At 37.0% G+C, this 23,073-nt stretch overlaps 2 protein-coding genes across 4 annotated transcripts in view; both read left to right on the top strand.

Moving 5' to 3' along the window:
- Positions 1-23,073, top strand: part of LOC122528119 (CCR4-NOT transcription complex subunit 6-like) — a 131,892-nt gene that overhangs the window by 88,143 nt on the left and 20,676 nt on the right. The window lies entirely within an intron of this gene.
- On the top strand, positions 17,982-21,108 carry LOC122528118. Its single transcript, XM_043652873.1, has one exon. It carries the CDS (start codon positions 18,478-18,480, stop codon positions 20,590-20,592), a length of 2,115 nt encoding a protein of 704 aa, XP_043508808.1. The 5' UTR covers positions 17,982-18,477; the 3' UTR covers positions 20,593-21,108.

The following is a 23,073-nucleotide window of genomic DNA, read 5'->3' as shown; positions in this document are numbered from 1 at the left end:
ATATAATAGTAATAATATAATAATATAATAGTAATAATATAATAATATAATAATATAATAATAGTATAATAATAATATAATAATATAATAGTAATAATATAATAATATATTTGTAATTACGTTGTTGTGCATAAATAATATTTTCTTCTTTTTAATTGAGGTGCATCGAAACAAAAAAGAATTCAAACATAGTGGGAAATCTATTTGCTTCTTTCTCTCGCAGAAGAATGGAAAGGTATTTTTATTGTAATCAGATCTCATTGATCGTACGTCTTTATTCATTGCGTTATCGTGTTCGTTTCCACGGGTTCATATCTCTTTTAATTTCTAAATTGTACGAACGCATTTACGCTCGTGTGTACGTTTACATTCGTAAGCTTCAACATAATTTGGTAATAAATCGTTAACTGAAAATTGAATACCCGCGGGGTATGGTTCGTCAGATTTGCTAAAGCGTTGAGCGTTAATTGGGTTGCATTTATTAGTCACCCCCCTCCGATCGTACTATCTCGCAATTACGGGTTCGCAATCGATGTCAAACCTACAGAGTATACCGACGTAATCGGCATAACAAATTTCGTTTCTAAATCGTACGTCAAGGTACGTGCCGCCTTGTTTCGAGTCAAAAATGATCAACGCCAAAAATGATTAATACGACCAATTTGTAATCTCTTCGAAACGTTTCTGCAGATTTACGATGTTGCGTTTTTTTTAAAGATTTGAACGATGTTTGTAAAACAAATGAATGGAAGTTCGCGTTCTTCATTGTTTCTCTCGAAACCTTTTTCTAGCTCTTGAACTCTCTTCTGATAGAATTTTTTATACTTTAGTCGTCGGCAATTTTATGATGCCGAAGAATAAAATTTAATTTTCTTCGTGTAATGCTAAATTAAGTATGGGGACTCTTTAGGCTGTTTTTACAACTCAAATCTGCCGAACAATAATTTGTATAATAAATAACTGCACTGTAGATATTTTATGCATTTAAATAAATTTAAAATTACGAGGATAATGCTTTGTATTCGAAATAGAGTAATTGTAACGTTTTTGAGTGGTAAAATGAATTTCTACTTAAGTTTCTATTTTCTCTTAATCTTCCTTTCACTGTAAAAATATAAATTTGCGCAAAAAAATCTTCGATTTACTAACGTGCTATACTGAGAAATGAAATAATCAGCGGATAGAAACTCAGTTATTATACCAGTATCATTGGACATTGGAAGCCATGATAATTTTGCAAAGAAATACTTATAAACTATACTGTATATAGGATGAATAATAATTCTTTAACACTAACTATTCGACGACTAAAACGAAAAGTTTCCATCAGAGACTTTACAGTAAAAAGATAGCGAAACTTTTATGATATAACACGATGGAATCTACAAACTTTTTAAAATTTCTAACAAAAATTATAAACTTCGGTAATTCTAGTGTTAACATGAAATACAGTTACTGGATTGCGCATGTTATATATAATTTATTAATTATTACTAATTTACTAATAACTAGTAAATAAATTAATTAACAATTAACATCAATTTATTAATTATTAAATATACATACAATTACAATATCACTTTATTAATAATTAAATGAATGAAGTATACTTTTTCATGAATAATTAAGGAAGTAGCATCGTACGAAAATTATTTTACCTACTAAGTATTAATAAAAAATTATACTCTGAATATTTTCTATGTTCTTGCATGTTAGATACATTTTTACACTCTCAAATTCTCCACAAGTGCATGAAAGTCCGTCGTAGTTTGTACACATAACACACTGAAAAAAAAAAAAACAATTCACGTTACAAGGATTGTTAACACGTTGATCGCCGAGCATAAATCGAGTAGATTTCTCGCGAGGCCATGAATTCAGGTTTACTGCAATCTAGGCTTACTCCTTAGGTGTCCTCTTGCTTTTACGTTTTCTTTTACGTTTTTGTTTCTTATTCTTCTTGTCCACTTCTGTGCGATGTAGACGCAGAGAAGTGTTTTTACTTATTTTGTCTTTTTGCTCGAGCATAAATCATTTAGAGAATTTACGAGGTCACTAAATCTCGGTTAAAACAATTTTAAAATGTTAAAAATCCCAATATATCGCAAACGACTATTATAATATCATGTATTTTTACGTAAATAAAGTATTTATTTACAATTATCTTTAAAATAATTTAACAATTTACTATTACATCGTTGTTTGATAATTTGATTCTTTCAATTTGAAAATAATTCACTATCCAGAAACTAATTGTTGTATTTTCTTGCCGTAAGAATTTAAAATTAAAATATGGGCGATCAACGGTGTTAATAAACGATCGCGAGCTTAATTCTTTCTCGTGATAATGTCTCTGCCTCGTCATCGACCTCCATTCGGCTCGTGTTTCTCTTTTGTGTAACTCGTTACGCAATTTAGTCTTCACTTAACTTTGGAATTTTCAGTTCGATGTAACCTTATTCTTCATCAAAGAGAATGTGAAATACCAAATAAAATGAGATTAAATAAATTACTGTAACCATCTACACATTGTAATCGGGGCGATACAGTATTTATTTGCAGTATTCTTTACAGTGTATAGAACAGTATTTGAAAAATTGTCCAGACAAAAAAATTTAATAAAATTAACAGGTTACTAAATGGATATAAACAGGTTACTATGGATATAAACAGACAATCAGTGAACTCGAAAAATCAAACGAAGAAACATTTCGAATAAAAATAGTATATTACGTCTCTTTATTACAGCTCGAAGTTTTATCAAACTCTAAGTGAACGAATTAAACTCTGTATGGTAGAATAAACTATTTGAACAGAGGTTTGCAACAAATATTTGCATAAAATACTGGATGGACTTTGGTTTGGAAGGATATCAATAAATTGTAATATTTTTACATACTTTGCTGAGAGACATTATTGATACAATTATTATATCATTATTAATATGCCATTATTATTACAGTATTGGTATAGAATAATTTTACATTAATTACGTAATGCAATAATATTTTTGAAGCAATCTTCAGTTAGATATCGTGAAAAGAGACGTGCACGTTACTTTTTCTAAATTATTCTTCCTCGAGAATGTTGAGAAACGCAATGATTTATTACAGGTGTAATACGACTGCCTATTCATCATTACAAACTGGTTTCATAATTTTTTAATTTCACGTGTTTTATATCGTTTTTGTGAATTGAAATTGGACTGCAAAAACGTCGCTTAGCTCCTCCTGAAGCTTATAATTTTTTTTTTTTTTACTGCAGAAGTGATAAATCATTCTGATATTAGCGAGCAAAAGAATACGATTGAAGCGAAGCTATGTTAATGTGTGGAACACCCAGAAGAAGGAAATAATGCATAAATGATACGTAAATGCAACGTTACCAAAGATAACTTACACATTGCATAACATTGTCGATAATGGTAACCAAAATAAAACTTCAGTCATCCATAATGGTTATTGATAAGCAAAAAAAGAAAATTTAGGCAAACAATATTCCTCTATTTAACATCAAATATATATTATAATACCAAAATAGCAGTACTCTATTTAATATCTGATTTTTCTGTCATATGAAAATTTCACTCACCAAACTTTTGTCTCATTAATTCAAATGTAGGTTACACTATTACATGAAGAATTTCAGTTGCATAAATACTTGGAAGAAATACTTATCAGTACGATTGTTAAATCTAAATTCTATGGACAGCCTATAAAGTCTTTTTTTATTTGACATAATTCTTTGATATATTTTACAAGCTGTTAGTACATATAAACTGTTGCATTTGAAGAAGATAGCGTATGTACGTTAAGACATATTTCTTGGCGACGTATATCGATTTGAAATGTTTGCTATTTATTTTTTCATTAGGTTTTCACGATGTGGTTTCTCTTCGGTATTTGCAATATTTATTCATCGCTAGCGAAAGTCTGTGTTTCGATTCATCTTTTACAATTGCCAATTTTTTTATCAGTTCACATGGTTTCTTAGAATAAAAGTAGAACACGTATGAAATCTTTGAACAGAGAATACAGTGAATTTTATTCGTTGAAAGTAATTATCTTCAGAATCTATTTGTGTCTTTTTTTCAACTATAAGTTCTAAATCCTGCCATTTTTATAATTTTACTTTCATTTGCTTAACATTGACTTGCAAAGGCCATTGAATTAAATTCCTAAATTAAATTAGTCATTAAATTCTGTTTTTAGAAAACGTGCTGTCCCTAAAAATTGATACAATTTTTGGAAACTGCATACTCGTTGAAAAACACGTGTTTCATAGATGCACAAACAATTAAATAAATGTACAACAAACTCAACAAACTTGCACAACAAACTCAAACATCCTCTGTGATTAATACTTCGAAAGTCGATTTCTCTATTACAGTAATTAATAATTTCATCATTTTTGAATTTTTGTTGTATTATAGCCCTTATTAATTTAAGGCAACAACGAATGTACTGTAATTTCTATATTCGTTGCAAAATGAAACACTTGCACAGTTAGTTTTTAATTTGTAACTCTGTCGACATATATTAAATGATTTATAACTCTATCTATTAGATTTATACAAGTCCGTGACGTGTAATGCTAATTTATACAGAAAATTATTGCATTGTAGTCAAAAATTAAGTTGCTCAAGACTAGTATATTATTAATAATATATAACAGTAATTAATAATAATAATAATTTTCTACGAAACAACTTCACCGGCAGCCCTGACGTCGCAGAAACACGTAGGAAATGTCTTGAACTATCTAAAGGAAACTAACATCTACCATAAGATATAATCGTCTTGAAAAGAAGGAAATATTACCTAGTTGTCGTTAATGACCAGAAGGTAGATGCGACGTTAATCATAATAATTAGAAAAAAAATAATAATAATTTTCGATGCAGATGCAGCGACATTATTCATATTCTCTGATATCGATTTCCATTACTAGCTGTGGCGCAGAACCAATCTAAGTCGATATATAAGTAGGACGTGATACGAAAATGGCACGGGGGTTTAGGTGACCTCTAACACGAATTAGACGTCCGGTCTGTTCTAATTAGTCAACGATACGAGGAAAGTCAGGGAACACTATATAGTACGTTTTTACCAGTTACTGGTACGTTCGTTAGTGTTTGGGCGTGAACTTGGAGCTTTTGCCAATCAGTTGGCTAATACTCTAGGGGAAACGAAGTTTTCCCTCTCGAAAGAGGGTAGTTAGTGTAATAGGAGAATCGTTGGAAGGAGCGTGGAACACCGAAAACGACAAAAATGGAGCGCCTGGCCGGATTGGCGTCCATCGATTTTACGTCCCTTTGAAACACGACGTTTGCAGTAAACTGCTTTGTAATACTCGATCAACCGACTGAGATATATAAACGCGAACGTAACGTGGCAATTGGGATGCGTGGTCGCGCGATTATCGCCGTACAAATGAATTGGAATGCAATTCATGTTTCGAACGACGTGATTGTCCAAAAAAANTATATAATTATATATTAAATATATATAGTAACATTTATATTTTTTAATATAAGTATAATATATGTTAAATTATTAATTATTAATATAAATAATTATATAATATATTAAATATATAATAAAAAATATAGTATATATTTATATGTACTATATTTATTATAATATAGTATATAGTAATATGTTATATTTTTTTAATATATAATTATATATTAAATATATATAGTAACATTTATATTATAATAATTATATATATAATATATTTTTTAATATATAATTATATATTAAACATATATAATAATATTTATATTATAATAAATATATATACAATAATATATTTTTTAGCATATAATAATAATAATAATAATAATAATAATAATAATAATAGTAATATATTTAACATCTTCGTAATTTAATGGATCATGTTGGTTAATTCAGCGCTGTTTATAATACTCACTATTTATATTTCTTATCAGTGATTTATTATTGTTAATTATTAATTAATCTGCTAACAATGCCAACCGAAAGTTAAACGTTTCGGTGTTATTATGCAAATATACGATGGTAGGCAGAAAAAGTGCCACAGTAAAGTGGCACAGTAATTGTTGATTCCTTCGTTCGTCTTTGTCACAACAACTGATAAAAATTTTACGCTCGAGCGAGCATACGCCGGTTGAAAATGATCGTGTGCCATATCGGTACGCTAAACGATAACGAAAATTGCCGAAACGAGTTCTTTATTGTCTCAGCGTTTATCTCCCGTTGCCACGTTTAATAGAAATGTTTTAATCGACAAGCGATACAGCAGCTGAAAGCTCGCTGATGTTTATTCGAACTTTTTCCTCCCGTCGTGGAGGGGAATTTGACAGGACGCTTTTACTTTTATTTCGTTGGGAGAGAGAGAGAGCGGGAGTTGACCCGATCGTGTAGCGTCGCAACAGACAGAATCGAATCGGGTCAATCTTCATGCACATTCTCCAATTAAACCAATTGAAACGTATTCGAAATATTTAGTAGATCGGAATTTCGTTCGTTATTTCTGATTTTATTTGGCCGAACAACCGACGCGAAAGCATTCCGAAATCGTCGATTTTTCTCTCGCGAGTTCGCGTTCAAAAAAAAAAAAAAGAAAAAAAAGAAAAAAGAAATGTTTTTCATTTTCGTCGATCTTCTAGCGCGTTTGATCAACGCGCACGGTCCACCGATTGGCCGACTTTCGCGCTTCAACTCGGCCAGAGCCTTTCTAACGCGACGAAAATCAAAATCCATTCGAATTCGTTTCGAGTCCTGCTCGTTTGTGCCAGGACGTTTCCCTCTGAAATTCGCGCCGCGAGGCACTCTATCGCCCGTAAGTCGCAGATTGAATTGTCGCAGATGGAAGGGCGAAATTTTGAGAAATAAATTGTAGCTTGTCGACGAGAGAACGATGATTACTCGGCAGAACTGAAATATCGGGCTTTTAACTGTGAATGACGAGTCGGTTGAAATTGACGAAATTTTCCTAGTGTCGCGGAACGTAGTATTTTGCAACAAATTAAGAAGGGAATTCGTGCGAAAATCTTCGTTAGGATTAGATCTTCGCGAGGATTTTCTTGAATTTTTGTTGTAAACAGTGTGAACAGAGAAAAGCAAAAAACAGGACAAAAATGGAGTACAAAAAGATACGCTGAAATGTAACATAAGAACCTATAAATTATTATTTGAAATTAATACCATTGTTGAACTAGTCATCTCTACATACGATTATACACTCCGCGACAAAAAATATTAGCACACTGCATAAATATGAGATTTTTTTAACTTTTGAAACAATGTGTTGCAATGCTTTTGATGTTTGTAGTGTCTCATAATAATAACAAATTATATAAGTATATTTCAAAATATTTATTACGAGAAGAATAAATTTTATTTTACAATATTGAAAAATAATGAAAAATCGGTCAAAGAGATAGCACATTTCTCTTAAACGACTTATATTGTTTTAATATTTTGTTGGATTACTTTTGCTTACTATTACTGCTAATAAACAGTTTGATAAGGATTCAAATAACACGTACAATCTATTGCCGACTGAAAAGCGATATATAATTCAAGAACTATATATTTAATTACATTTGCGAATTAATATAAAATAATTATATAATATTAATATAATATTTTATGTAATACAATATTTATATGATATTAATATAAAAAATTACAATATGATATTAATATTTATATGATTACAATATGATATTAATATTTATATGATATTAATATAAAAAATTACAATATGATATTAATATTTATATGATTACAATATTTACATGATTACAATATGATATTAATATTTATATGATTACAATATTTACATGATTACAATATGATATTTATATGATATTAATATAAAAAATTACAATATTTATATGATAATGTAAAAAATTACAATATTTATATGATATTAATATAAAAAATTACAACATTAATATAAGAACTTACAATATTTATATGATAAATAATGTAATATAAAAAATTACAATACATTTATATGATATTAAAACTTAGTATGCTATCTTTTTGTCGCGGAGTGTACATGGTGTTTCATAGAAATTCGCGCCAGTCACATTTACATTCTCTCGTGTCTAATAATCGACCGTCCCCCGAAGGATGCAAAAAAGAAAGGTGGAAAAAAGGGAAGAAGAGAAAGGAATCAAACTCTCGATCGGATCCCGTGGAGACAGATCTGAGAAACTGCGCGAATACGTATCCCACGGTGGTTGTTTTCGGCTGTAGAAAAGGCGGAGGGATCGGGCGCGTTGTTTTTGGTGTGTGGAACCGAGGCATGTGCTCGACACTTCTCGTAATCGATGTACTAACTTGCCCAGTTTTCTTTACCCCCGTTCCGGTACGCTCTCCCAGTTTCCCCTATTTGTCTTTCCTTCCATTTTTGTGTTTTTTTTTTGTTTTTTTGCATCTTCGTTTCTTTCTCTCTTTCTCGCCGCCTGGAAAATACCGGACCGTTCTATTAATGGTCGGCATTAAAAAAAAAAAGAAAAGAAAAGAAATGAAAACAGGACAAGTTTATAAGTAAAAATCGATAAGATGTTTTTGTATTGCAAATTGCTCGTTGAGAAGCCAATTGGCGTCCAATTTATATATCAGTCGCTCGTTAGGAAATTAGTTGGACACTTGGAAATAAAATTACACGTTTAACGAAGTGTAATTTAACCAGTCTCGATGCTTGATACAAACATCTACGCCAGAAATATAAGTATTTTATCAAATATAATTACTGAGATATTAGTAAAAATATTTTTTTTTTTTTTTGTATTAGTAAAGACTGTTAATCTCTGTTAACGTTATATTCGATTATTATGAAAAATAAATTAGGAATCATCTCCATATTTCAGAGATCTTCTCGCTTTAATTTTTCATCATGTATATAAATATGAATGTACAATTTTTTTACTTGTGTATAAATATGACTCACGCGAATTTTTGGTGATACGTATACGTAGAGATTAATTAGTTCAACAATGATATTAATTTCAAATAATAATTTGTAGACTTTTGTGTTTCAGTGTATAGTTTAGTAATTTAAAAATTTCTATCTTTGTGTCGCGGACCTTTTGCTTTTCGTCTGTTGCCCGAATCATTTTATCGAGGGAAAAGCGAACGAATGAAAGTCGATTAAATTTGCGCACTGTATTTATTACTCTTTTATTAACGGTTACACTTTTCATCATCGATTACTTTGGTTTATGCCCTCTTGAAAGGAGGCGGCTGTGTTATAACGTGAAACTCAATTTGAAATTTATTAAGCAATTATTGCCATGATTGTATACGTGTACCGAATACTTTTCATTAGCTTCAACAGTATACAGATATTGCGAGCTACATTCACGCGAACGAATGAAATGCTGAACTGGAGTGCAGATGCATCATTCATGCCATGATAATAATATTTATTAATATCGAGTAAATACTATAGTAAATATTATAGCGGATAACAAAAGATATATATATATAATACGATGAATACTAAATACTAAAAATTAAAATAAATATTTTCAATACTTTAATTTTATCGTGTCTGTATTAAAACGCATGAACCTCACAAAAATTAGGGGATATTTCGAAATGAATACAAAGCGATAAAAAAAGAAGCATTTGTTTTTTTTTTTTTTTTTATTAAGAGCATCAAAAAAGCAAACGACCAGTTGCTTTTCTGATGTTCTTGTTTAATAAAAAAAAAAAAAAAAAAATCAAATGCTTTATATTCATTTTTGAACATACCCTAATTTTTGTGAGCAGTGTATATTTACACGACGTAGGCTTTTTCAAATAAATGTGGCTACCTTGCAACTGAAATGCTCGCCGTTAGATTCTCGATATCAATCGAGAAATATTTGGTACCTTTGCTTTTAAATTGCGTGTAATTCCGTATAATTCTCGAATCGATACAGCGATGTGAAGAAACGTACGAATTCGCGCATTCATATTTTTAGTTATCCCAAAAAATTTCAGAGTGGCTATTTTATATAATTGTTGATTTTTTGACCAATCCTCTGTATTTCTGATTGCGTGTTTCGAGGATCCCAATCGTGTGAAAATACTACATTTCGTCCAAGCAATACTTATCTGGTAATTGTATAGATTCGATAATTTTTGGATATCCCGAGTTCAATGTTATCTTAAATTTAATAATTTATATTTTCATTCAATTGTTGATTAACTTAATCTGCACCATGGTTATTCTTTTAATTTAAAACTGAATTTCTTTTTTTATCACTTCGCATAGACAAATTGACAACGCTAGCCTAAATTTAAGCTCGTCTGTCCGAGAGAAAACTGTCGATAGTATTTTCACGAATATCTCGAAAGCTAAAGCGGACAAAGCATGATTACATTTTGTTAAAAATCGCGTATAACGAAGAATCATTGACTTTGTAAATCGTGTCCAAATCTATGCGATGTTTCTTCAATTTCTCATACTTGTCACTGTTTGTCACTTTCCATCGTTAGTGTCTTTCTTTTTATTTTGAAATAAACTCGAGAAAGTAAATCACTATTGCTTGTATAACGAAATTAAGGGACGTTTGTTATTCGCAATAATTCGCGCCAAATGTCTGGTTCATCCGTAGTCTGTGTGAAATGCGAAATTGTGACATTTATTAACATTCGTGTTAATTACAAAAGGAAAGGGAATCAATCACGTTGCAGAGAGTATTCGTGCAAATGAAACACGTTGTGGACGTTGTATTCTACATACTATACGTACGTTGCCAGGCCACGTTTTTTTTTACTTTCTCCGCGAACACGTAAATCACCAAGAGTACGTAAACTGCTCGACGTTCCAGCGAAACGCGCAGATAATAGCAGTGCGTCTTCGAGGATAACAGTGTTTGTAGTTTTTCTATAATTTTTTCGAATCCGTCGTGCTCGCCGATTCCAGAAGCCCGAAACACAACAGAACGTTCGAGTTCACGGGTAACTGCCGACATTCCTCGCGAATTGCGTAATTATTCACGCCGGTTTACATAAGCATTCTGCATAAGTATTTCGCCGAAAGCGAATCGCCGCCTTCGAGCTTCTTGACAACTCTCACGCGATCGTAATCGCGAAACGCTTCGACGCTCGCAACAATAAAGATGAATTAACGATTAATTGCGCGATATTCAAATGATCATTGTTCGCTAATCGGTTTCTGAGATTGTATGGTGTAACTTGCTTGCCTCGATTAATTTCTACGGTACGTGTATTATATTTGTAGGTTTAAAAAATATTTAGGTTTAAGATTTAAGTTTCAGATTACAATTTAAGATTAGGTTTAAATCGTGGGTTTAAGAAATTTTTCTGACACTAGAACCACCAGAATGGTCAAAGATGACCATTTGAATATTTTTGTTAAATATTTTACAGATATAAAACAGTATAGTATAATTAGATATGAAACAGCGTAATTATAATTAGATATAAATATCTTTATTTGTTTAAATACGTAGTTTATTTAAAACATTATATTTTCAACATAAAAGATTTTTAATTTCGTTAATATTTTCAATATTATGCTCTATTATTATAACCTATTTCAATATTATTTATATTAAATTATATTTTATTAAATAATAATTTTAAATTAAAAATAAAATTATAATATTAGAAAATATAATTTCATAAAATTTTTTTTCATAAATTATTTCATATTTATTTAAAAATTTATTAAAATAATGAATAATAATTTTATATACATTAATTATATAAATAAAATTAATATATATTTTTGGAGACTTGAATAATCCTTCATAAAATACATGAATAAAAATTTGTGTATTCTGTTGTATTATAAAAATTTTCTGTTTCATTTATTTCAACGTCTCTCATGGAAATTTTATGCTTTGATCGTCGGTAATTCTAATGTTTTAAACTTATTTTGAAAGTCGCACGATTTGGAAGTACGCGTTCGGTGACGCGCGTGCTTCTTCTTTCATAGGTATATCAAGATGTCGCTTCTTTTAAATCGAAGATGATCCATGCCATACTTCGATATTCTCGAAAATTATTAGTTTAAAATCTGTGGATGGAAAAACGAGAAAGTACGATAGATTTTACAAAAATTAAATTAAAGTTGAATATATCTCTCTCTTAAACTAAATAATTTTTCGACATGCAATGCACATGGGTTGATACTTTTATGCCAAACTGCATCGATTAATGGATCGAAATTTCTGTAAAAAAACAGAATGTGTTCTTCCAAACCATGCAACCTTTGAAAAGAATTTTTTTTCATAGCACAGCAACACACACCTTGGGAATTACTCGAGGTGAATAAGTTACGCGAAGACCACCCTCTATATAGAATTGTCGTTCGCGATTGTCTCTTACGCAAAGATATTTATCACCGTTTAAATGAACGTTTGATGACCGCGTTGTGTCTACTTGTACTGTGTGTACGACGACAGACAATCGTACGGGCACAGATTTTTATCAATTTCTGCATAAATTTGTGAAATACACGATTTTCTGTTCGACCTTTTCGTGAAATACGCACGAGACGATCGATCCTGCAAACGTCTAAAATAATTTGGAATTTCATAGCTAAGTTAAGCCATTAGATAGTAATCGTCGCGTGTTAATTTCAAATTCGCAGATAATCAAACACAAACGCGTACTTTCTTAATAATTTCAATGTAAAAGAGTCGAATTGTGAATCAAAGCGAATGATCAAAGCTTCAGATTTTATTGTAAAATATTCACAACTGCATAATTTAATCGAACGTAGTTCGATTGCGATACGAGTATCGATAGATTTATAGCGATTGACTAGCAGAATAAATATCTTGTTGAGATTGAAATGTAGAAATCAGAAATAAAAGATGGAGTTTCTGTCGTTTTTCTGGCAAATGGCAAACAAGATTGGTCAAGATGTAAAAACGTTGGGAGTCCTATCAAGGAATTGGTCATTTCATTTAGTATGAAAAATAAGAATATTATTAATACGACATTAGCCTAAGAAGATGCGTGTGATCTTAAACATTCAATTTAAAAAAAAAAAGATATATTATAATTCAATTTCAATTTCAATCCCTGTGCGAATGAAGTCGATTTTTATATCGTTTTCTGATTTGTTTATTTGCAAAACAGTTCCAAAAAAATCGATTATTGTGTCAATTTTACGGCAATTGAAATTTTACGGCTTCATTTGTTGTATTATATTTTCTGCGATTATATTTTTAAAATTGTTTGATAATTATGAGTGAACTGCAGTTTTTTTTTACATATTTGCAGGCATAATATGAAAAGATATGCCAACGATATTCAACAATATAAAATTGTAAAATGATATTCTCGAAAATATGAATTCACACAAAGTTTCATCAATGAATATATTGCACATTATAAATATATGTCAGACTCATATGTACACATACACAAACACATCTAAACTCCAAACATTATTACACAAAGAAGTCGATTTACACAGCATTTTTTTAAGAAACCGTAATCTGCGCCGACATATTTCTTCGTTCATGAACAATTCCACGCATTCACCGGTTTATTTATTAGGCTTGTACATCTCTCGCGCAACATTGCGAAGGAAAACGTTATCTACGAAGCGTTAGCGAAACCACTTTTCCACGTTCCGCGAAATGTGGGACAACTAAGAAACGTTTCGTCGCCGGTAAAATTTCAAATGCGAAACGAAAGCGTTTCTTCGCCGTTGCGTGGTTATCGGTGAATATTTCAGTGTATCGCTTTCACCGTAAAATCACCCGTACGGCCGTACGTATCGACCGAGATTTTCACAACGGTCACGCGGCGTACTTTCACGCGGCACTTCGTCTATTTTTCTCTGCACTCTTTCAAATATGCGTCATTTCTCTTTCACAAAAACGCCACGTATCGCTGCTCGCGAACGCGTGTTGTATACGTATGTGTATATATGTTTCACGTGTATGTGTGTATACGTCTCAAGCGAGGCCGATAATGTCAAGCATGATTAGTTTCTTACACGGAATACCCGTTGGGAAAGTGTGTCAAGACGTCCGCGAGTTTCTCGACTCGCGTGGCTTATAAAATTATGATAAATTTCGTAGCAGGAAGTACATTTATGACGAACCGAGAAAGCTTTCCTTGCAAGTTCGCACGTCAACTGCACACACGTACACACGCACACGCACACACACACACACCCTCCACCCTCCACCCCTTAGAAAATTTATCGCGTTTCATTAGTCTTAATGCCGCGCGTGCATTTATTTCGCCCGAATTCCGTGCACATTTTGACAGACATAAAGCGAATTTCGGGAAAATGTACGACGCGATAAATTCCAATGCCGTGACAAAATTCTCGTCAACCGTCTCTGCACCGGGTGTCCAGAAATGTCGGAGCCAAACTTGCTACTCGTTAATGAGATCAGGTTCACGTATGATGGAAAAAGTTTGCGTGAAACTTGCCTGTGTAAGAAGATACTTTGTTATTTATATCGCCTGAAGGCGTTCAACGATTGTTGTCAATTGTTATGTCGGTTATAATTAAACCGCGGATTTCTACACAAATTGTAGAGTGCGAAATTGTATAGGATGCATATGATGTGATAAAAAGTTTCTACAATGTATTTTATATAGCATATGTTAACGTTTTTGTATAATATTCTATGTTTGCATATTTTTTGTGTATATTTATAATATTGCATTATATTATACTACATTATATTGTATTGTATTGTATTATATATTATAATATAGTATAATATATTATATATAAAGAATTTTGGTAGAAAGAAGAAATTTTATTGCAACGTTTATTGCAATTGGATCTTTATGCAGACTTGTATTTTTACATATATATATTTTATATATATATATATATATATATTACTCGTACTTTTACATATATTTTATATATATTTATATATATGTTATATATATATTACTCGTATTTTTTTATATATATATTTTTTTATATGTATATATATTATAATATATTAACATTCTATGAAACTATGAAAATACATGTCTGCATAAAGATCTAATTGCAATGAACATTGCAATAAAATTTCTTTCTTCTATCAAAATTCTTTCGGATTCTCCTACTCTACGGAAACTAATAGTAAATGTATTTTGCGAAAAATTCACATTCCCAAGAATTGGTTTTCCGTTTCTATCGCTTTTTGTCCCACTAACTAAAATACCGTCAAACGATAATCGTTCAATGAGAATTGTTAACTTTTTCACCAATTGTTACATCAAGTGGCAAAAACAATTCCGTTTTGTAAATCTTTTCTTTTTTTTTTAATAAAACATAAGTTTGCGAACGTGAGCTCATCTCTAAGCTTTTCATCACACTCTCTTGTACATTATTGCGCATAGAAATGAATTACAGTGGCACACGTACACACATCCGAAAAAACGATCTTTGGAAACGAATAGATCACGACGTGATCATTGTCGTTGCGTCGCAGACGCGAGATCCTCATCTAACTGTAAGAATTACCGATCCTGAGATGCAAACTACACGCCGATTATGCGACGTCGAGTGTCATCCACGTCGATTATCGATCGATGCTAATGAATATGATATAAATTTGCTTTGCATTCGCGATGCCGTTTATCGAGCGTTCGCATGCGAGGTGATTTTGCGTGGTGGCGCGGCAAAGTTCGCCTCGGTTCCCAAAGGAAATTAAGAAGATCATAGTTAGTTTCGCATTGATCTTTTATGAATTACAAATTTCTCGGATACGCCGGTGGGAATCGTGTTGATCGTACTTGGCCGGGAGAAGAATCCGACAAGTAGCCATTATCTCTTCAACTTTCTCGTTCCGTTCGTTGCTTTAATAATCATAATTTATTATTCATTGACTCGAATACGTTTCTCTATCGTCTGACGAATCGTAAACTTGCTTGCATATCTATTCGCTGATTATTATACCTTCCGTTATCTACCCAATTATTGTTATCTGTAAATCGTGTATGCGTCGTGATGCAGTTTCGATCGTTGAGATGAAATTGTTTATAAAAAATTTAAAAAAAAATGGAGATTTCTTTCCGCAGTAAACTAGAGAGCCATGAAAAAATTGGCTAAAGGCACGCACGTATTTATAAATATCTATTTGGTCAATATAGAACAGCAATAGCATAATTAATGACGAAACTAATCATCAGAGATACTCTCGCTTGTTTTTTGTGAAATTACAAGTCTAAATCATTTATGTAAAAAGCGGCAATAATATAATTCCATTATTTATCGTACAGTTGTTTAAATATTGCCGTTTACATTTAACTCTGAAAATTTGGAAGACTCGTCTCAGTCGGGCTCATCATTCGAGGCGTGTTGTCAAATAATGTTACAACGTTTGACAACAATTATAAATATTATATTGTAATAGAAATGCACAAACGATTTATAAATCAATTCAATTTGATTCATTTGATTATATATATATATATATATATATATATATATATATGATTCTTACAGAGAGTGAAATCATTACGGCTTACTTTGCCGATAATTTTAAAGTTAATTTTCTAAAAAATCGAGGGGGTGTCCGAGTGATTTTCGAGCGATGATGCGTGCACGCTATATATACGAAGTGCCCGACGAAAACGTAGCAGATGAAAACGCGTGGTAACGTGTTAATTTCATCGGCGGAGGTCTGTTGTTCGCTGACGTGGAATTTGGTGATCGCGCTTTCTAACGTCGGTGAACAGGCACACGATAAACACGAACCGAACGTCGCGTCTACTTCGCTCCAGATGAGACGTTCCAGGGAAGAGTAGGTGGGTCGTGTGCGAGGAGGGTTCAACTGAGCGAGGTAGCGTGCCGCAGGCGATTGATGACTTGTGACCCACTTTTAAACGCTTGTGGCCTAGATGCGAGGGTGCCGTAACCTGATCTAAGATATCAGGCTTCCCTCCACTCCTTCCTTCTCTACCGGCTGGCTCTTCCCTCATTTTCTATTCCTTTACTCTTTCTAGTCTCGTCGTCGCCGTCGTGCCATCTACTTTCACGGATGACGGTCTTGCAGAACTTGGGAGAGTTGAGACATAACTCTAGCGTCGTCCTCGCTTGATGTTCTCTCCTCCTTAGATTTCGCTTCGACGTGTTACGTCCTCCTCTTCCCTCCGGGTTTAGTTTCAAAGGGATTTAGCACCGATAAATCGTTTCGAATTCAAAGCGTCGTTTTTTACTAGTCGATAGACATCTAGCTGATACCGATCGATCTGTACGTGGATACTTTTTGACACGTTGAGCGCCGCGTGAATTTCAATAGCACGCCGAACGAAGCTTCTGTTTTCTGTAACCTTCTCGTTGTTTTTTTTTTCAAGACAGCGTGAAATTTCCTCGTGGCGCTCAATGTGTTGAATTACATAGGTCTCCGTTTCCTTTCTTCGAAGTTCTCGTTTCGTGTGAAAATATGATTGAAAGCAGAGGTTACAATGTTTTTCGTTTCCACGAGAAGAAAGCGATCGATCTTTGTAACCTCTGCGTTATCAGCAGAGGTTACAATGTTTCGTTTCCACGAGAGGAAAGCGATTGATCTTTGATATTCGTCAATTCACCTCGTCAGAGTGCAGCATCGCCGTTGCTGTATTGTCTGTCATAATGAAACTCGTATCGGTCACGAGTATCGACCGGACGAAAATTCGTCTCCGGTGGTCGATGCCGGCCGAAAAGTTTTCCACCGACTAACGCCCAGCCACGGCGCAACATCACCTCTTCCTTACTCAGCTTTCTCCGATACCTTGCTAAATTGTGACAGGCTCGTCCACCGGAAGGAACAATGTTATGTGTATATAAGCGGTGTATACGCGCATGGTAAAGTTTCGTTGAGCGATGTGGAGAGGTACATTGTAAAGAAAGGAGATGGTGGGGGTACGTCTGTCGGCGGCGAGTGCGGCGACGGTAGTGGGGAAACAGCGGTTCAGTGGTGGTGGGGGAAGCAATGGCTCAGTGGTGGGGATCACTGGTTCAAGTGGTGGGGGGATTTCCACGTCGCAGAGCGATTCGAAAGAGACGGTGTAGCGCGTTCGGCGGTGCCGCAGCTTCAGTGTCGTTTCAGCCGCGGTCTCGTACGGTTGTTCGGCCAGCAGCTGCGTTTCGCTCTGCGCAACCTTCGCCGTTCCTCTATTAATTGGTTGTGTCCGTCGTCTGAAACGTGACCGTTTATACACTACGCGTTCCTCCCTTCTTTCTCTGACGAAGCAACGAAGTTTACCCAATCCCTGAGCTCGGATCGATCGTCGAAGTGTTACGGTTTTGTTTTGTGGTATATCGTTGGTAGAAGGAGAGGTTCACGATGACAATGGGCTAAACCGGCGATACGGTACCGAGCGTATCGGGAACGTTGTATCTGGATTTGGGTCAATGGAATAACGTGTTGGTGCGACGTGTCCTTTTTCACGTATTGGAATACCGTGAGGTGTAACGAGTCTCCCGACTCTAGTCGGAGAAAGAGTATTACAACGGTGTCGTCGTTGTGATACAAGTGATATCGTTCGCGGGTTTTGTAAGAATGAGCCCGGCCTCCCAGGGCGGCGTAGAGGTGGAGCGTTACATCGGCCCTTGTCTGATATCGTCGACCATCAGGCCGGGATCGCACAAGCCAATCGTCGGTAGGAAACAGGAACCGGTGATCCGCGGGAAAACGCGAGGCTGCTACGGGACTGCGAGTTTCCCGAGTGGAACGGAACAATGTCAGGTGCAATACGGACCTGGCGGTTGGACAGGCGCCCCTTTGATATCCATGACGTCCAGTCCACGCAGATGTACGCAGAGATCGTCTCCGTCGCTCGGTCAACAACAACAACAGCAGCAGCAGCAGCAACAACAATCATCGTCGCAGCAGCCACCGCAACAACAGCAGACTTGCGATCAGCAATCGTCGGTTCACCTACACAAGAATCCGCTCTCTAGATTGGCTATTCACACGCAAGGAGCGCCGTTGATTCTAGCCAATCGGTTTCACAATCGCGGCAAGACGCACAACAGCGGAAACGCTAATGGCGTTGCTAACGCGGTCTGCAGCAGTACGGGCGCGGTTAATAGTTACGTTGCGAACGGCCTGACTGCCGTGGCGTCGAACTGCGCGATGAACAACACCACCACGATCAGGTGTCCATCGTCGCGGCCCCAGAGGCCGATCGAACTCGCGAAGAAGCAACAGCAGCAGCAGCAAGCCAACTCGAAGTCGTCGGATTGCTCGACGACCAAGGAATCGGCGAGCACGGGGAACAACATCGCGAACATCGACTCGCTGAGTATCGCGAGCGACGAAAGTTCAGGGTCGAACAATTCCGAGAACAGTCTGCCGCGCATCATCAAGCCTCGGAAGCGTCGAAAGAAGGACAGGAAACCGCCGAACAACGCGACGACGGTGGCATCCGCCGAGGTGGCGAAACACGAGGAGCAGCAGCAACAGTCGAGCACCTCGGGTGTTGTTAACGAACAATCGAACGCGGCGTGTTCTTTAAAACCCACGGCCTGTTACGAGCAACAACGTTACGAAGTCGCGCCACCGCTGCCGCCGCCTCACCTTCGAAACCATAGAAGGCCACCCATAGCGAGGGAAAGGACAACAACGGGCATGTCGGTGCAAGAGATACCTGACGCGAGGCATAGGTATCCGCATCGGCACGTGGAAGTGAAAGTGTTGGACGACAACAGGAACGTCGTGGTACCGGTGCAAATGCGCGCCATACTGCCAAAGGGTTACAGACACAACGGCCATCACCATCACCATCACCATCATCACAACCATCATCATCACGTCGGTGGCAGTAACGTTCTGCGCTACCTGCACGAGTACAACGACTCGTCGTCGACGACGACAACGACGACGACGACGACGACGACGACGACGACAGGCTGCGAGGACGGGATCAACAACGATGAATTAGGACCGTGTCAGTGTCGGTACTGTGATCCCGCGGCTCTCATATGGGACGTGGATCAAAACTGTTACTCGCCCTTTTTGACCCCGTCGCCGTCCACCGAGTTTTGCCCTACCCATTTCACGCAGATGCCGCTATTCTTGTCGTCCCGGCCGAGTCTCGGTTGTCAGGAGCAAAGTATCGAGAGGCTTTTCAACGGCGACAATCATCCACGAGCCCATCGGGAGAAAGACGTGGTCACCGGGACTAGTAGCAGCACCAGCTCTTCCACCGGTGTGGTGCTGAGGCGCAGCTGGAGCGATCCCACCAGTTACTTCAGCGAGGAGATCGGCACACCTAGCAAAGACGTCGGCGTGATCGGTGACAGAGGACAGATGGAGAGCGGGAAACGACGAACGCTCTGGCACGGTGACTCGATCGGTATTCCTCCGAGTGGTAGTAACGTCGGAGGATCCGGCGGTGTGGACGCGAACGGTGGTGGTGGTGGTGGTGGTGGTGGTGCACAATCGCCGAAAGAGTTGGAGGTCTCGACGGAGATAATCACGTCGCCGAACGGTCACCGAGACCTCGAGATCAAATTTTACTCGCCCTCGCCGAACGCGCCGATGCCCGAGGAGGAGAAGTGCGTGTTCACGGAGGAGGCGGACGAGGACGAGGAAGATTTCAACGACATTTGGAGCTACCACGAGTCCAAGTTGCAACAGGATTTCCGCACGTTGCTGCAAGCGGAGGAATGAACGCGGAACCGAGCATTCTCTTTCGATGTGTGGTCTGCTGGTCTGACTCGTTTACGGTGGAAAGAGAGAACTGACTCGCATCACAGTCCGTGCCCCGCGTGGGGGGGCAAGGGAAATCAGCAGCGTGAAAATAACGCGTCGATTTTGAACGAGAGAAAAAGAAGAGAAAAAGAAAGCGAGAGAGAGAGAGAGAGAGAGAGAGAGGAGGGAAAGGGTGGTAGTTCTGGAGATTCAATTAGCTCGTCGATAGAGGGAACAAAACCGGGGAAACGGACTTGCGTAGACGCGTGCGCGAGACCGAGGAGGAAAAACCGCACGCGTTTCGAAAAATCTTCGCTCCGATGTGAGACCGTAGTTGTGTATTATCGTACCTCCTCGCTCCTCGACCTTGTCCCCGCTGATGACGCCCTCAACGTTGTCAACAGTCCTCGGTGAAACGATTAACGAGTGGTAACTGACGGTAACGAGCGCAGAGCTACATAAACGTGTCGAACGATTCTTCTTCCTAACGGTGTACGTTGTATACACGTAGTATACGTGACGTGCGTGCACTTCGTACGAAGCACGCACCGAGAGTAGGTCTGAAGGTGTATCTTGATGACGGGAGGGGGAGGGGGGCGGAGGGGGAAGGATACACGCGGTTTGTTTATCGATGACAACATATACTACTAATAAACGGTGGTTGGCTCGCGTCTGAGAACGATAAGGCCCCCCTCCGATCTCTGCGCTTGACTTTCAGACCTCTTTCTCTGTGTCTCTTCTTTTCTTTCTCTCTCCACTCTCTTTTTTCACCGTTGAAGCTCCACTGCTCTCTCACGTCGGCGTCGTTTACAATCTCTCAACCGTCGTCCAAAACCATTTGCAACGAGACACCGCCATTTGTTTCCCCCCCGTCGCCCTGCGGCCAGCCATCGTCGAGCAGAGACAAATAAAGACGCGACTGTTCAAATCCTAGTAATTATATACCGACGGAACGATGAATCGTTCGCTCGTGGGAAGGGGGAGGATAGCGGTCAAGAAAGTTCGTATTTCCATAATTCCCTGTTTTCTAATCACACGATGCTCGGACGATCTTCCTCGAACTGTAACGTTGGGTCTCTCGTTACTTTGCGAATCGTTGCTCCCTCCTTGTCGGAAGGATTATCGTCGTTATCTTTTATCTCGTCTCTCGTACGGAGAGACTCGCCTTAAATCCTCGAAAGCTGCCCGACAAATTGCCCCGGCCTAACGTCCCGGCGCTTTAGATACGCTCTCGAAATTCCTCTGCGTAGTTCAACTGTGTTTCGAAATCGGTGAGCCGCCACGTTTACGTAAAACCTTTTGCGAAACGCCGGTTTGTGTTGACTCTGTATTGAATTACTTCGATCATTCCTCGAATGGTTTCTTGCGGTGCGGCGTTGGCTGGCAGCGCTCTAGCGGCTGGCAAACATCCCGCGTGTGATTCCTCCTTTGTTCGTGCAATTAAGTTCATGATAAACACGCGTCCACGGTGGCTGGGATGGTTAACAATTTGTTTCGAGGCCCTTTGCGCGATTCGCGTAAGCATTCCTCTCCTGACCGCACGTAGTAACAGTAGAGTTTGGATTTCAGTTGCATTAATTGATCGGGGAAAGTTCATCCTGCTTCAAGCTGATTCTCCCGCTCTTCGTGATGTGTTTGAAAATCTCGTTGAATTCTTTCGTAAAAGTTTCGTTTCAACAGCCCTGTAATTTCGTCTTCGAAAGTTATCAAATTGCTCGTCTTATAGTCACGAACGCATAACGAGTCTCGCGCTCGAATGACGTGTGCCACGCACGTCAAGAATTTTTTTGTTTCAAAATTGTAATATCTTCTCAGTGTTTGGTAAAGCAAAATAAGCAAAGCAAATAATAAATTTGTTACTTCTTAATAATTTCTATCCAGTGTATATTGTGTGGGTGTTGTATATCGTACCGACGAGTCCAAAAGGAAAGGTTTGGTCACTCGTTACGGTCCGCAGCCGGTTGCCAGCGCAAGTGTTTAAACGTTTGCCTCTCGATCTGTAACTTGCATTTTTCTACAGAACGGACGGTTGATTTCGAAATGTGCTAGGAACCGAATTAAATCAAAAAAATTTTCACTGCCTCGGCCAAGACTTTCAAGTAGCGTCTATCAGTCTGAGAAAAATCTGTGAAATTTACATTTGAGAAAAATGGTTACGAAATACTTTCGTTCGTCGAGAGAATTGCATTGCCCTCGCAATTTGCGTTTGCAATTCGATACTACTGTAAAGTCGCGCGATCGAGAACGCTCAAGGCGATTCTCTCAAACACAAAACATCTTGAAACATTTTGTTACGCGTGAAAGAAAAAGGTGTCGCGTGGATTTTCATAAAGTGTAAAAGCGTCGATTAATCGCAGTCGCGTCGATTGCATATCGGTCACGAGCATCGTGTGATTCTCTTGATCCTTGACACGAACCCGTGAACCTTCGTCGTTTCGTACGCGAGAAAAGGGAAAAAAA

Source organism: Frieseomelitta varia, unplaced genomic scaffold, assembly GCF_011392965.1.
Source record: "Frieseomelitta varia isolate USP_RPSP 00005682 unplaced genomic scaffold, Fvar_1.2 scaffold_246, whole genome shotgun sequence".
NCBI classification, from domain to species: Eukaryota; Metazoa; Arthropoda; class Insecta; order Hymenoptera; family Apidae; genus Frieseomelitta; species Frieseomelitta varia.
Note: the sequence above shows the minus strand (reverse complement) of the source record. Positions and strands in the feature narration are given on the sequence as shown.

What these genes read in the sequence shown, in the direction of transcription:
- LOC122528118 (XM_043652873.1), top strand. Translation starts at nt 18,478, where the DNA reads ATGAGCCCGGCCTCCCAGGGCGGCGTAGAGGTGGAGCGTTACATCGGC.